We start from the raw sequence: 14,641 nt of genomic DNA on the forward strand, positions 1-14,641 counted from the left end.
CCTGGGAGCACATTCCCACTGAGGGAGAGGCATGAACCTCATCTGGTGCTTCCCAGTTAGAGAGGAGTAGCTCCGCTCCCTCCAGAGGCGACAGCCAGTAGGACTCGGGCCACCCTCCATCCTAGAGAGATGGGTGTCCATTTTGAAACTGTGTTGACGGAAATCAGAATGTACACACGGGGCGGCCAGGACGGGGTAGAAGGCCATCCAGTACGCTGGCTTGTTGCAGCGCCAGCACTCCTCCTTCAGGTCCCAACCCTACTCCTCCAGTTCCGGTGGGATATTTCTCACGTGCTCCAGCCCTACCTAGAGGGCGAGCTCATGATCAAGTCAGACCGCTCAGAACTTTCTCCCCAGGATCCTGAAGCTGTTGGGCATCTCACCTCTCTCGGATGCATCTCCACCCTCCAGCTGCTGGTTTCTGCCTCCGTGCTGTAGTGCTGGAATCCTCCGGAAGCTCTTTGAACCTGGAATGGGACAATTCCGAGCTGTGTATTTTGCCTGATCTCCCAGCCTTGCCCCACGGGTGCAAGTTGTCTTGCCCCGGCAGCAGCTGGCTGGGCAGAACACCTCTTGCCGGCTGTCTGCCTTTCCCTGGATGATTCTTCTCCTCCTCCCCCTCCCGGCACCTCCCAAATCCTTTCTCAAATCCTTGACTCTGGGTCTGCTCCCAGGAGGCACCTGATGGGGTCAGAGGGTGTCACGTTGGCTCAATCTATAGGACAGTCTGGAAACACTAATCCACTCGTTTTATAGGCGAGGACACTGAGGCCAAGGAGGCAGTGATCACCCAGCTCGCAGACAGTGTGTGTAGGGTGGAAATTAGAATTGACCCTGTGGCCCCTGGCAGGCTCGGGTGGTAGAGCATGGGACTCTTGATCTCAAGGTCATGAGTTTGAGCCCCACACTGTGGGTAGTTTACTTACCAAAAAAAAAAAAAGTTCTGAGAATTCACCCTGCAACTCCTATCCTGCACAATACAAGTGTTTCTCAGGCTCAGCCTGGGTGACATTTTGGGCAGGATCGCTCTTTGCTGTGAAGGGTTGTCTTGGGTAACGCAGAGTGTTTGGTAGCCCCCCCAACCCCCACCCTGGCCTCTATGCACTAAACAACAATTGCTCTCTGCCCTCGCTATGACAAGCAACAAGACCTCCAAACTGCCAAGGGTCCCTGGGAGGAGGGATGGATTCCTCCATGGTGAGGACCACCGGCTGAGTTAGGTGCAGTTGGAAAAATGCTGCAAGAGATCAGAGGTCTACACCGCTGAAGAAAGGCAGAAAGACCGCACCTGGCCTGTTTATTGACCCTGTATAAACCTTTGGTCCAATCTGGTGTCCTCTAACTCCAGGTCTGGCCCATTTTCCGTTACGCCGGCTCCCTGAGATCAAATGTTCCATTGTTCTGCTTGTTGAAAAGTTCTTTCCTGTTGAGACCAAATGTCCTTCTCAGGCACCCACTTCATCCATGTGTGCTCCAGAGCTGTGCCGGAAGCCTAATCCCTCGCCAGGGGCTGACATTTCAACTACGTGAGGGTCGGTCATGTGTCCCCTGCCCTATAGGTTGGCACCAGCCATGTGCCAGGCACTGAAAACACACGGGGGACAGCTGTTGGACTTGGAGCTCAAACCTCTAGCCTGTCTCCTAACCTTTGAGCCAGAATTTCCAGAAGCCTAGAGTCTATGTGTTCTAAAGCTTCCAGGTAATGCTGACTTAGCCAGTATTTAGGGACACATTCATGTACATTCCAATCAGTTTTTAGAAGTTATTTACACAATTGTAATGGTGACCACCTTTTTGCTATTTCTTATATCTAGGGGTGCTTACATAGCGGTGCTGACCCCTGGTGGAAACCAGTTACCCAAGTGACACATCACTGGGGCCTGGGCCTCTTGGGGAGGACGACAGCATCCTTATGACAGATTTGAGCAAGGCTCCGTGTCACCTCCCCTCATTTAAGGGAATGGAAGAGCAAACCTAATGGACACGGGATCACAGCGCATTCAGATGAAGATCCTCACTTCAAAGAAGCGCACATAAAGAAAAAAAATAATGACAGCAGCAAAGAGAGTACCAGGCTGGAGTAAAACATAAAAATAGGCTCTTGTATCCACACAAACTCAGTCACTATTCACTCAGTCCCCCACAAACACGAGTGATTGTTTAATTCCCATCTGCTAAGGTTTTAATTAACATGCCCTATATTCTATTTTAAGGGTTTCCAGGCTTCCCCAATGAGCACACGATTTTCCTCCCTTTTAAACTGCCCTTTTCCTCAATGAAAGAAATTGCAATGGCTTCCTTTTTTCTTAAAAGAGTTTTTCGGGTTTCCCATTCATTGTTGCACCAGCTAAATACTCCTCATGCCAGCTGAAGCCTTTACCTCACGTGCCTTCTGGCTAGGTGTTCTCCTGTCTTATCAGGTAGAGTCCTGTGTTCCCTCCGGCTGCTCGGGGCGGGGTCCAGGACCGTCGACGGCAGGCACGACTCCTCCCTTTGGCCACAGCAGCGCGGCTGATGAGCACAGAGGAAGTCTGCGCGTCTGTACGAAACCCCAACCGGCCCCACCCCCACTTCTTTTTAAAGTGAAATGTGTCTACATTTTAAACTCCATCACGGCAACTGGACACCGTAGAGGAGAGCCTCTGTTCCCCTGGAGGCATTTTCTGGATCTTTTGAGGGTGATTCCATTCCACGTTGCAAGGATTGCGTGTGGGTATGTAGGAAAGAGAGAGAGAGAGAACATTGAGAATTGAGAGAGGGAGAGAGAACAGATATTTTAGCAAGGTAACGTGCCTGAGTCCTGGCGGGTCATGCTACCCTAAATAACTTGGGCTTGCACTGGTTGGCTTTTGTTCATAAAATGTTAATCTTTTCAGGTGCGGATCTATATAAAACATTGGGGATTCAAGGGTGCACAGAAATCTCACCCTCTCCTCTGCTACGTAAGGTAATGTGTAAACTAACAGTCTGAAAGGATTTCAAGGGGACTCACCTTTGAAAAACTTCCTGAAGCTTTATCAAATACTAACACGGGCCATATGGCACACGCTACATCAGACTAACGGCACCAGGCAGAGGGCACGGTCACTGTTTTCTAGATTGCCTTTCAAGGCACACGTGTCAGGGGAAAAGTTACTTTCTCACGTCAACTATGATGATGGGAGAGGGAGTCGTTTGCTTTCATAAGGAAAAGCGCACCTGGTATTGGAAAATAATTCTCCTTCGCTGGCAGGCACAATGGGAAATGTCTGAAATGTAATGTAACGCCCAGAGTCCCCAGGCGCGGGAGGCGTGTGGCTGGCATGGCTGCCCTCCTGGCTTCGGACAGAACGGTCGCTGCTGTACGTGAGATGCTTTGCATGGCTTACCTCCCCTCGCTCCCGCAACCGCCGCAGGAGGTAGATCCCCACGATCTACAGCCTCCACGAGGAACGCACACGGCCGAGCTAAGATTCAGAGGCAGGGTCCTCCCCACGGCGTGGAGGCTTCCTTCCTGATGTCACTGTCTACTCATCAGCAACCAGGCTGCCATGTTTCCGGGGAGCAGTTAACTTCCTGGAGTTGGAGGATGCTCGAAAGGAAGGAATGGGTAAGGATCTGCCAGAGAGAGAACTTGCGCGAAGCACAGACCCGCACGGGGCACTCTGGCTGGTTTGGTGAATTGGAGAAGGGGGCCAAGTGTTTGATCATTCGGTTCTGGAGCCGATGAAAAGGTTAAATTTTGTAGCGATCTCAGTTGTTTGCAGTCCTGTTGAGAATTAACGTGAGGGACGCGCGACCTGTCCAGGTGTGCAGTGGAGTCATATTTACTTCGGGGGCTGCGCCTTCTTGCGTTTTGTCTGTTCGCCACGGGAGTGAGCCAGTGCCCGAATGGCTGTGGGTCAGCTGGGCAGTGACGGAGTGGCCGGCGTGTCTGGTTGCTCCCCCCGCTTGCCTGGAGAGATGGGAGGGGGCGGCTCTGGGGTGTGGAGACTGAGGATGGTAAACGCAGGGGTGGAAAATCATTCACATTTTGTAAACAAACAAACAAAAAACTAGGAAACATCACTACAGTGGCTAAGCATTTTGAGTCATTTCAGAGGAAAGTAGGCAAGGGAGCCCACGGCGGCCCCAGCCCACCCAAGGTACATCTGCCGGCCGGGTGAGAATGTAGGTTCTGCAGCTGGGCCTTCTGGGTTTGGCCCCACCAGTGTCTCGGGCTGCTTTTCGAGCTCTCTGTGCCTGGGTGGCTCGCATCTGAGAAGAGGCATAGTAATAGGCTCTATCTCCTAGGGGCGATTGCTGGGACTAGAATCGATGCACTTACGGCAGAACGGGGTTTGGCGACGGTACCCGCCCTGCGGTGATGTCATGTGTTACTATTTTGGTACCGATCAGTGATCCCCCACAGCCAGGTCTCCTTTCCTAAATCAGGTGGTTCTCTTCACTTTCACTCTCCTGCTTTCCACTGTGGCCCTGAGAAGTGGACAGATACTATATTATCCTTTTTGCTGATGAGGAAATGGCGCAAGGTAATTAAGTGAGTTGCCAAGTGCCCCAGAGGGGAGCCAGGTCAGGCTCCTGGCTCAGCGCGTAACACTTTCTATGATCTTGCAATGAAGCCTCAGATGGGAAGGGGGCAGCCCTGTGTTTGGTCCAAATCCTGCCTCCTCATCGGCAAGATCATTAATCCCTCCATCCACACGGTGTCCCCGATGGTAGGATATGTTCCTGGATCAGAGTCTCTTCATTAAGATTCATTTCCAAAAGCTATTAGACATTTTAGACCCCAGCCACGCCGTGCCTGTCCCCTGGCAATGCTTGCTCTGTTTTTGCATTTCTTGATGCCCAGAACAGGTGCGGTGTTGTTTAATGGTCCCCCTCTCCTTTGCTCTGCAAAACTAAGAAGGCAGCTCCTTGGGTAGCTGCTTTACTAATGGGGGGGCGGGTGGACTAAGCTGAAAAGCAGGGATTCTTTTCAGCTCAGCAGATGCTAAGGCGATAAGCTGCACCTTTTAGAGCCTCTGGGAGGCTCAGCCAGCCTGTCTGGTTCTCTGCTCTCCAGCGGCTGCGGTTATGGACGTGTGTCTGCACTCCGGGCAGCAGCAGCCCAGGCGCCTGCGGGAAGCACCGTGCGCCCCGGATGGGGGCTTAGAGCCGGCGGCGGCGGAGGGGGCTCTCCAGGAGGATGGCACCGGCATACCCCCAGGAGGTAACCTCCGTCCTCACCATGACACCTTGTCACTTGCTTTCCTGGCCATGGCATTTACCGGTTAACTTCAGTGACAAGATTTCCCATCTCCTTTTAATTCTAGATTGTTCCTATTAGTGAAGCTTAGTGGAAAAGTGCCTGTAGGCAAGCGTGAGCAGAGCATTAAAAGTAATTCCTATTTTTTCATTATTTGCTTATCTAAATTTGTCTTGTCCTGTGTATAAATCTCAAATGGTTATATTTTTGTCACAAGAACTTTTAAAAAGAAAGAAAATCTTGACTCATGTCGTTTTTCACCGACATGTTCTCCTGGCAGCTGTGTTGTATGTGGGTTGCATTTCTGGACAGGGGCGCGGTAGTAATAAATAATAAACCTAACAAATAATGTCAGAAAAGCCAATGTATGGCATTTCAAACATTTATCATCATTTAACACGATAAAATTATATTCCAACTCATTAAGACAGGATACTATCTATTTTTACTAAACTAGTTTACATTAAAGGCAATTCTATCTCTAAAATCTTGTCTCTCTAAAACTCAGACTAACATCGATAAATGAAATTATGTGTAATAAGCATAAATTTCTTTATCTTTATCAAACATGAAGGGTCTTATGGGAGAATATTTATTATTTATTATTATATTTATGGCCATATTTCTTTATAATGTGGGTTGGTAAAATAGATCAGCTCCTTTGCCTGTAAAATGATGAGCCATTCCAGATCAGCCCACTGACTTTTACTACCGTCTTGAGAGAAAAATAGGTCCCCAGCTGGTGTGCTGTGGAAGAGGAGAAGGACCCGACGGAGCCACGGTGGGGGAGGGAAGTCTGAGGGGCTGGCACGGGTCCCGGCTAGTCTGGCTGCTGGGAGTCACATACCCAGTGATGAAACCTCAGAGGGAAAGGGAGCAGCCCTGTCCCAATTCCTTGCCCCAACCAGCCTGCACCAGCCCCTGAATTTCAGAGACTTTTTTTAAGGGTCGTTGTTAAACACGGCCATTATTGAAATGTAAGTTATGGAAGCTTACTGCTAAATAGATGGTATAAAACGCAAAGGTAGGGACGCCTGGGTGGCTCAGTGGGTTAAGCTGCTGCCTTCGGCTCAGATCATGATCCCAGGGTCTTGGGATCGAGTCCCACATGGGCTCCTTGCTCGGCAGAGAGCCTGATTCTCTCTCCGCCTCTGCCTGCTTGTGTGCTCGCTCGCTTCCCACCGCGCCACCCGCCGCTTCTCTCCTGCGGACGGACTGCTGGGCTTGTGCCCGCGCGCCCACCCCTGACAGGTCCCCCCGTGGCTCGTCTTCTCCTGAAAGACTCGGCAAAACCGGCACAGTCTGTGCTTCCGTGACGTCAGCCGCCATCAGGTGCTCTTCCCCCCCCCCCCCCATTTTATGTGCTATTTGCGAGCTGCTCATGGGTTTAAAGGGTATTTAAAGCAATTGTAACTTAATAGGCCGGGCTCATCTGACCGCCTCCCCCGGGACCGCGGAGCTGGCTCGTCTTTGGGTGACTTGTGCCTTTTGAGGAGCAGTTGTAGGAAGGGTTTAAGGAACACGCTCCAGCCAACATGTGGGAATGCTACTTCGCTTCAAGATCTAAAAATAGTCAAGTCTGTGTTTGCCCAGGGCCTCCGCCAGACGGCTCACTCTTGCCCTTCGGCTGGCAAGCTGGTTTTCTCCGGCGGCGGAACAGAGAGCTGGGGATGGAGCCGCACCTCTCTGGCCTCCGCCACGCAGCCCATGGCCCCAGAGCATCCCCTGGTGTCTCACCATCGCGAGGAAACATCACACCTGGACTTCGTGTCCCTGTCATCCCGTGTCACTCTGTTTTGTGCTAGTTTGCAGCCACGGTCACTGCGGGCGTCACCCCGTCTCTGGGAAAGTCCGTTCCCTCCCCATCTTACCAGCTGTGCCCCCTGCGTGCTTGATCTGGATCAACAAATCACAGAAACCGTTTTACTTCCCCGCCCCCACCCCTGCAGGTTCTAACAAGATAGAACCATCTCTTCGTAGCCTCCAGAAGTTTGTTCCCACCGATTACGCCAGCTACACGCAGGAGCACTACGTGTTTGCAGGCACAGAGATCGTCATCCAAGAATCCATAGAGAGCTACGGAGCCGTGGTGTGGCCAGGGGTGAGACAGCCATTACCTTTGGGATGTGGGGCTTCTGGGGCGACAGTTCCACTCGGCAGGGCTGCCGTGGACAGGCTGCAGAGTGCTCTCACTTTGGGCTTCTGCAGGGGAGGGTAACTTGTTGGTTCGGGGGCTGGGGGTTCACTTGGTTTCGCAAAACCCCAGTATCTCTCCCAGAAGCCATCATCCCCTCTGGGCCATGTTTCCTGAAACATTATTTCTTTTACATGAAGGTCAGCTTGACTCTATCAGGAAGATGAAACATTCATATGAATTTTAAGGGAAAAAAAAAAAACCCAACCATCAGAGCCATGTGCTGGTTTCCCTTCCCCTGGGGGTGTCCCCAGGGAAGCAGGTAGGAAGTCACCTCCCTCTCCTCCCTGCAGCAGCCGCGCGAGCGGGGGGCATGGGAATGGGGACAGGGTCTGTGTCAGGAGTCAGCCTGCTGGGGCCGGTGGGCGGCGTGAGCACTCGTGCAAACGCTCGCGCCACCACCTGGGATTTCTCACACACACTGCACCTGCCCGCCGGGAGGCAGCGGCTCCGAAAAGTGGACTCATTTGGGAGAGCTGTGCCACCGGCTTTGGGACAGCGGCCCTCCGAGGCCCGCTCTGTTGTTCTTTGGCTTCGGATCCAAGCTGCTCTGTCCTTGGTGGGGGACGGCCTGGGGTTGGGGTTCAAATACAGACGGGGGACTCGGAGGTGCTGCCACTCCCGGGGTGGGGGTGGGGGGCAGACGTGCCGTGGAGCTGGGGGGGTGCGGGCGGCGGCCTGGGTACCAGCGGCAGGTGATGGGGGCCACGGAGGGCGGCGGAGGGGGAGGGGCGGACAAAGGGCTCCGGCTGCTAGAGCCGCAATCCGCCCTGCCCGGCACTTCCCCCTTGGCCGGCAAGTAGGATTTCCTTCACCGGGAAATGCTCTTTGGTGTAGTAACAAGTTTGAAAACCAGCACACTGCTCCCGGCTTCCTGTTGTAATAGATTTGGCGAGTCAATGACCACAGCAGGTGCCAGATCAGGAATGGAAGAGTATCTGTCCACAGGACGGTTTTATTCTCACGGAGGCCTCCACCCTTCGCGCCCCAAAGCCCGGCCTCTCCTGGCACCTCAGTGTCCCGACAGCTGCGCAGGAAGGGGTTCGCACGAAGTGGGAAGACACCCCTCCTCGTGGGACTCCGAGGGCAGCGGTCTGAGCAGGAGATCGCTCTCCCACGTCCGCTCCCGGGCCGGGAAGGTGGGGGTGTTCGCAGGACCCTGGCTCCTGAGAAAGGCTTTGTCTCCAGGCCGCCCACCAGGCATGCACTGACTTGGCAAACCCCTCCAAGCACGTCTTCTTGGTGGCTCTGGGTGACACTCTTCCTCATATGGAAACCCGGTCATCACAGATCACTATCCTTTTTCTTCTCCAGAAGCTCCTTTCCCAGCGCCCGAGCTCTTGGCTTTGCTGCTTGTTCCCCGCCCCCACCCCACTCCCACCCTCCAGGCACAGCCCCTCATCCTTCAGCGCCCAGGACACCCCTCGCTGCCCGCCCCCCGCCCGCAGCGTGTGCCTCCGTGACGCCCCTCACCTGTCTGAGCATCGGCTACAGGCCCTTCCCCAGCCCGGCCTCAGCCCCCCGGAGCGGAGACGCGACCGCAGGGTCCCTGGGCCTGTGGGCTCTTCCCTGCGAGCACACGGGGGTGAGAGGCAGCACCCGGGGCTGGGGCTCCTGCGGCCCCGGCTCCCCCCAAAACGTGGCATCCCCACAAGTTCAGAGCAGCCACGAGAAGACGAGAGGCCGGAGTGCACAGGGACAGAGTCCGGCTGGCTTTGTCCTCACGTCCTCCAGCCCGATCCCTCCCCCGCAGCGCTGCTGAGACCCGCGGGCACACACGTGAGCGGCCCATGCGACAGCGCAGATCCGCGGCCACCGTCTCTCTGGAGAAAGGTCAGGAGAAGGCGGAGGCGGAAGACAGTAAAGGGACAAGGAAGGAACGTCTGCGCGTCTGTCTACAAAGTTATCTTAACTCGTGCACAGCCTTTTTAGCATCTCCTTGCTGCCATCGCCCGGGGGGCTGTAAAAACGCCTTCTGGAACCTCCCCTCCCCCGCTGCGCCCCACTGCCCCGAAGTGTGCACACCCCTCGCAGCCCTGTATTGATAGGCTGTATGGATCGATGGCCGCCTAAAGGAATAAACTGCCCAGTTGTCCAGGGTAGCAGACAAAACTTGAACCCACTTGAACTTGGAGGAAGGAGTTGGAGGGAAGCGGTGAAGATGTACAGCTGTGTTCTGGAAGTAGGTGGCAGCCGGTGAGACCAAACCCGAGCAAGAGGCTGCTGCTCTCAGACCTCCTTCCTGGACTTGGAAGAGCCCAGGGCACCTGCCTCTTCCTGGACCCCCACCCAGCGCCTTAAGCTAGAGGCGAGTCAGCGAATCTGTGTCTCCAGTTCCTCTGCTGCGGATCAGGCCTTTCCTATGCCAGAGGTCCGCACAGGGCACTGAGGGCATAACTTCTCGCGAGCCCCTCAATAAGCCGCAACTACTATTAACATCTCTTGTAGTATTTGCTTGGAGTAGGGAAGCGGGGCTCGGGTCGCCGCTGTTTTCCAGTGTTCCCATGCTCGGTGACAACTGCAAATATTTTGTTTTAGGCCACGGCTTTGTGCCAGTATTTGGAGGAACATACAGAGGAACTGAATCTCCAAGATGCGAAGATTCTTGAGATTGGTGCTGGACCAGGCCTCGTCTCCACTGTGGCCAGTATTTTAGGTTTGTCTCTTTACTGCTGACTTTGTTTCAAAACACGCTGGCTTTGACAGCTTTCTGTCTGGCCTGCTGCGGCTCGGGTGCTTGGCCATGATTTCACTCATGGAATTGCCTAAAGGGTCACGAACTAGGAATTGGCACTGTTGGCCCCCAAATAAGATAGTCACACATGAGAGAGCGGCTAGACCACCTGCCTGGCCCAGCAGGGACCGAGGAAGCTGAAATTCTGGAGCTGTGACTCTCCTATTGTAAACAGCCACGTTATGCTGTCTCCTGGTTTTCGTTGCGAATATTATAACTAACATTTTGAAGAAAAATAAGTGAGTTAATCCGAGGTAAAGGCAGGTTTATACACCAGACGCAGGTTGCGAGCAGGCGGTGGGCACAGCTGAGGCACACTTGTGCCTACCCTATCACAGAGCTTCTAGCAGAGCCAGCCTAGAAATGGGGGATCTGCTTTGTGAACTCCTGTCACTAGCTTTAAAATGCCTAACAACTAACAAATCTAGGTTGGAGACGGGCAGTCCTACAAAACAGATCCGATCTTCGGATAAACAGTTTTACAAAGAAAAACATGATGATTATTAGGCAGCTAATTATCCTGAAATCTCCCAACTCCACTCAACTGTTTCTTAAAAAATGATAACATTATTCTATTTCAGTGGTTCTCAGCCAAAGGTGATCTTGCCCCATAAAGGACATTTGGCCACATCTAGAGATATCTGTGACCGCCACGAGCTGGGGGTGGAGTCAGGGGGGAGAGACTTGGGACATGGTCAAACGTTGGACAGCGCACAGGGCAGGGCTTGCACGGGAAGTTATCCAGCAGGACTGGGTTAGGGATGCCCAGCCCACATGTCAATTCGGACAAAGCTGAGAAGCCCAGTTCCATTTCTTGTGACTCCCTGAGTGTCTGTGTCCACTATGCTGCCTGCAAGTTTCCAGGTAATAAATACAAGTTTTCTCTCTATCTCTTAGGAGCTCAAGTCACAGCAACGGATTTGCCTGATGTCCTAGGAAACCTGCAATACAATCTTCTGAAGAACACGTTAAAGTGCGCGGCGCACCTGCCGGAAGTGAGAGAGCTGGTCTGGGGGGCGAGCCTGGAGCAGCACTTCCCCAGGTCCACGTTTTACTACGACTATGTTCTGGCCTCGGACGTGGTCTACCACCACTACTTCCTGGACAAGCTGCTCGCCACCATGGTGTACCTTTGTCACCCAGGGACAGTATTGCTTTGGGCAAACAAATTCAGGTTCAGCACCGATTACGAATTCCTAGATAAATTCAAGCAAGTTTTTGACACAACACTCTTGGGTGAATTTCCAGAGTCATCAGTCAAAATTTTCAAAGGAATATTAAAATGGGATTAAATTAAACAGAATGCCTTTTGAAACATAAGTGTGTCTTTTGAGCAGTTTTAGAAATCATACTGTTAACAAAAGACTTTTTTGAGATGGAGAAGGTAGTGCGTAATAACAACTTTATGCCAAGAACAAACATTTCGTATTACAGCAGCTTTCTAAAATACCCTGCTTAGGATTATCTGGTTAATCTAAACATTTACAAAGAGTAATATGAAAACTTAAAAGTAGCTGTGTTGGCTTCCAAAAAGTCTCAATTGTTTAGCAGACTGTACGTGAATAAATTCATAAACAAGTGGATTTCTCTCTTGTTCTTTCTACTGCAAATCTGTCAATACTATACTTTGGTCACATGGTTTTTGAAAGTGAGCTTGAAAGCGTTCTTCAGTCTTAAGTTTGAAGAATCTACTTACACAGATTTTAGCTGTAGCAGAAGGAGAGGCTACTGAGTGACAGAAAACAGTAACATGGACTAAAAGTGAAAAATACAGGAAAGGGAAAGGAATATGGAAATTTCAAGGATGTTGTCTTCGGAACCTCCTAGGAGAATCCACTCTACAAATACCCTGCTTCCATGCCAATGAACTGTTGGGATCATTTCAAGTTAGATTTCTGGATTGTCTGTTTTTCTCTCATAGATTTATGATTAAAATTTCTAGAAAAGTAGGAAAGAATGGAATTTTTTTGTTGTTGTTCTGATAAAGGAAGGTTACAAAAAATCTAAAGCATCGTGATTATAAAATGTTAAAAGCTTCTTTGATAGGGGAAAACAATAAATAATTCAGCTACCACCATTTCTCAGCATACATACTCGAAGCTTTAGCCAGTGTGGGAAAGCAAAGGAATAAATCGTGCACACTTAGAATGTAAGAAAAGGGACACTATTTATGGATGATAATAAGATTGTTGAATGTAAGCCCGGGTCAGCAAACCTTTTCTGTAAAGGACCAGCTAATCAATATCTTCAGGCCACATACAGTTTCTACCCAATATGTGCATTATATACATATTTGCAGCCAATTACAAAAATTCAAGACCTATTCTTAGCTTGTGGACCCTGCAAAAAACTGGCTACAGATTGGATTACACGGTGGGGGCTCTGGTTTGCTGACCCCTGGGACTGTGGATAAGCTACAGTGGCATTACTGGAACTCATGAGTTTAGCAAGGTTGTCCAATATCAATATAGAAAGCTCGTGAATCATTACAGCACGGGACCTGACCCTTAAATCTCTTCTTAGACTTATAAGTGGATTTCTTTCACATTTCTGGGACAAAAGGATATGATGATCATATGCTTATTTCATTATGTTCTAAATGAACACAGGTCTGCCCTTTTAGAAAAGCCAGATTGATTACAATCATAGAGACTGTTTGTTTTCAAACTTTTATAGGAAAGTGTACATATATTGAAGGTAGATGAATCGTACACTTAAAACATGTGCAGTTTATTGGGCAGCAACTACAGTTCAATAATTCTGCTGAAGTAAGTAGATGAAAAAATCATGAACCACCCCCAGCCCCGCCATGGATTTTAAACTCCTGGCAAATCTTATTTTATCTATACCTCCACCTACTTCTCCAAATCTGTGTTAATTTGAAGGAAATAATAGATATACTTTCTTCTGTAGATTTGGCATATATATATATATATATATATATATATATATATGATGACACATAACCATAATAATCACCCTAAAAATGTTTTATGTAATATGAAATTTTATACTAAGTAATTTAGTATTACATTTTAATATTTTTTAAAAGCCAGGGTTCCAATTCCCATTTGTCTCTTAAATGCCATGACATTAGTTCTAGAGTTTGTCTGAATCGGGCCCCAGGTGAGGTCCACGTTGGGCTCACTGGTTGGCCGGTATGTGTCCGGAGTCTCTTTCAACCGGCAGCTTCTCCCTCCCTCTTGCTTTTCCCTCTGGCCATTTATCTGCTGAAGAATCCGAGCTGTCTGTCCTGTAGCACTTCTACCAACTGCGCTATGCTGACAGCGTCCCCAGAGTATCTTTAGTATACTAAAGACATCAGAGTATCAAGATGTCCCTCCATGCTGTCCTTCCTGTAAATTGGACATTTTTATGACTCAGCTTTGGGATCACCCAGACCAAGCTCAGCTTAGACCAAACTCCAGCCAAGTTGGACTCATGAGTGAAAAAAAATTTGCTGGAAGCCACCGAGTTTTGAGGTAGCTTGGTAGATCACAGAGGCATATAGGTTAGTACCTTTTAGAATCACAAATAAGATGAAAATGATAGAAGATATTTCCAGCTGCTTTATATTCTACTCACATTTTGGATAAGACTTGGCATAATCAGATTCTAGAACTTTCATGTGATGACTGGAAATGCAGGCAGTCTTGGACATCTGTCCTTGATCCTAGAACTGTCATTATTCATGTTTGACCCTAGAGAAGACATGGCTTCAATAAATTTTACACTTGCTTCTTGAGTTTTTGGGATCCTCTCACAAAAGCAGGGGTTCTAAGCGACAGAGACAAGAGACCTTCGGGGGAGGGTGCAGCTGGCCTGCTGCCAGGCAGTGCGCAGTGCCGTCCACTGTCTCTGCCCCTCGGCCGCCTGCCGTGCGCCCTTGGGCTCCGGGAGGGCCGCTCCTGTGGCTGACACCCCCCGGGGGCTTCATCGGAGAGCAGTACTTCCACCTCCCCCTCCCTTCCTAGCCTCCTGCTCCTCTTAGGACTAAGGCAGTTTTTCCCCTCTTGTTAACCATGTTCAGACTAATAAAGTTCAGTTCTTATTCTTACTTTCTCATTCCTGAAGGAAGTCTCTGTTCAAGAGTGGTTTTGAAGATCGGGGGAATGAAAAGGACCCTCCCTTCCATCTCCGCAGGCTTCTCTTAGATCCTACAGAGAAAGACAAGAACACACCTTTTAATGGCTGGGCCACTGAGAGCAGAGAACGGAACACTGCAGAGGAAGGCTCAAGGTAATTCAGATTCAGTCAATTTGGGGTCGGAACAGACACACTGAATATTCTGGATGAGGCCCATGAAGGTCTAGGGACGGGGCACATCAGGGCCTGAGCCAGGACGAGCGCGCAGAGACACCGACTGGCAACCCAGACATCCGGCCGGGAGAGGGCAAGGAGGAGAGGGACTGAGTGGGAAGGAGCGGACCAGCCGGTGCTGTTCCAGGGCGGAGACAAGTTCCCTGAGGGAGGGGTGACAGATCCC

The 14,641-nt window shown here is 50.7% G+C and overlaps 1 protein-coding gene and 1 long non-coding RNA gene across 2 annotated transcripts; one reads left to right on the plus strand and one right to left on the minus strand.

Annotated features, from left to right (window-relative positions):
* Positions 1-213: 213 nt before the first annotated feature.
* Positions 214-4,578, minus strand: LOC131813968 (uncharacterized). Its single transcript, XR_009347062.1, has 3 exons — positions 3,369-4,578; positions 2,381-2,669; positions 214-467 (listed from the first exon to the last, which is right to left on the minus strand). It is a non-coding gene; the product is annotated as an uncharacterized LOC131813968 (long non-coding RNA).
* Positions 4,579-4,909: 331 nt separating this feature from the next.
* Positions 4,910-11,736, plus strand: METTL21C (methyltransferase 21C, AARS1 lysine). The gene is made up of 4 exons (XM_059144547.1): positions 4,910-5,191; positions 7,177-7,328; positions 9,960-10,077; positions 11,053-11,736. The coding sequence occupies exons 1-4, from the start codon at positions 5,056-5,058 to the stop codon at positions 11,445-11,447; spliced, it is 801 nt and encodes a 266-aa protein (XP_059000530.1). The 5' UTR covers positions 4,910-5,055; the 3' UTR covers positions 11,448-11,736.
* The last annotated feature ends 2,905 nt before the right edge of the window (positions 11,737-14,641 follow it).

Source organism: Mustela lutreola, chromosome 13 (genome assembly GCF_030435805.1).
Source record: "Mustela lutreola isolate mMusLut2 chromosome 13, mMusLut2.pri, whole genome shotgun sequence".
Taxonomy (NCBI): Eukaryota; Metazoa; Chordata; class Mammalia; order Carnivora; family Mustelidae; genus Mustela; species Mustela lutreola.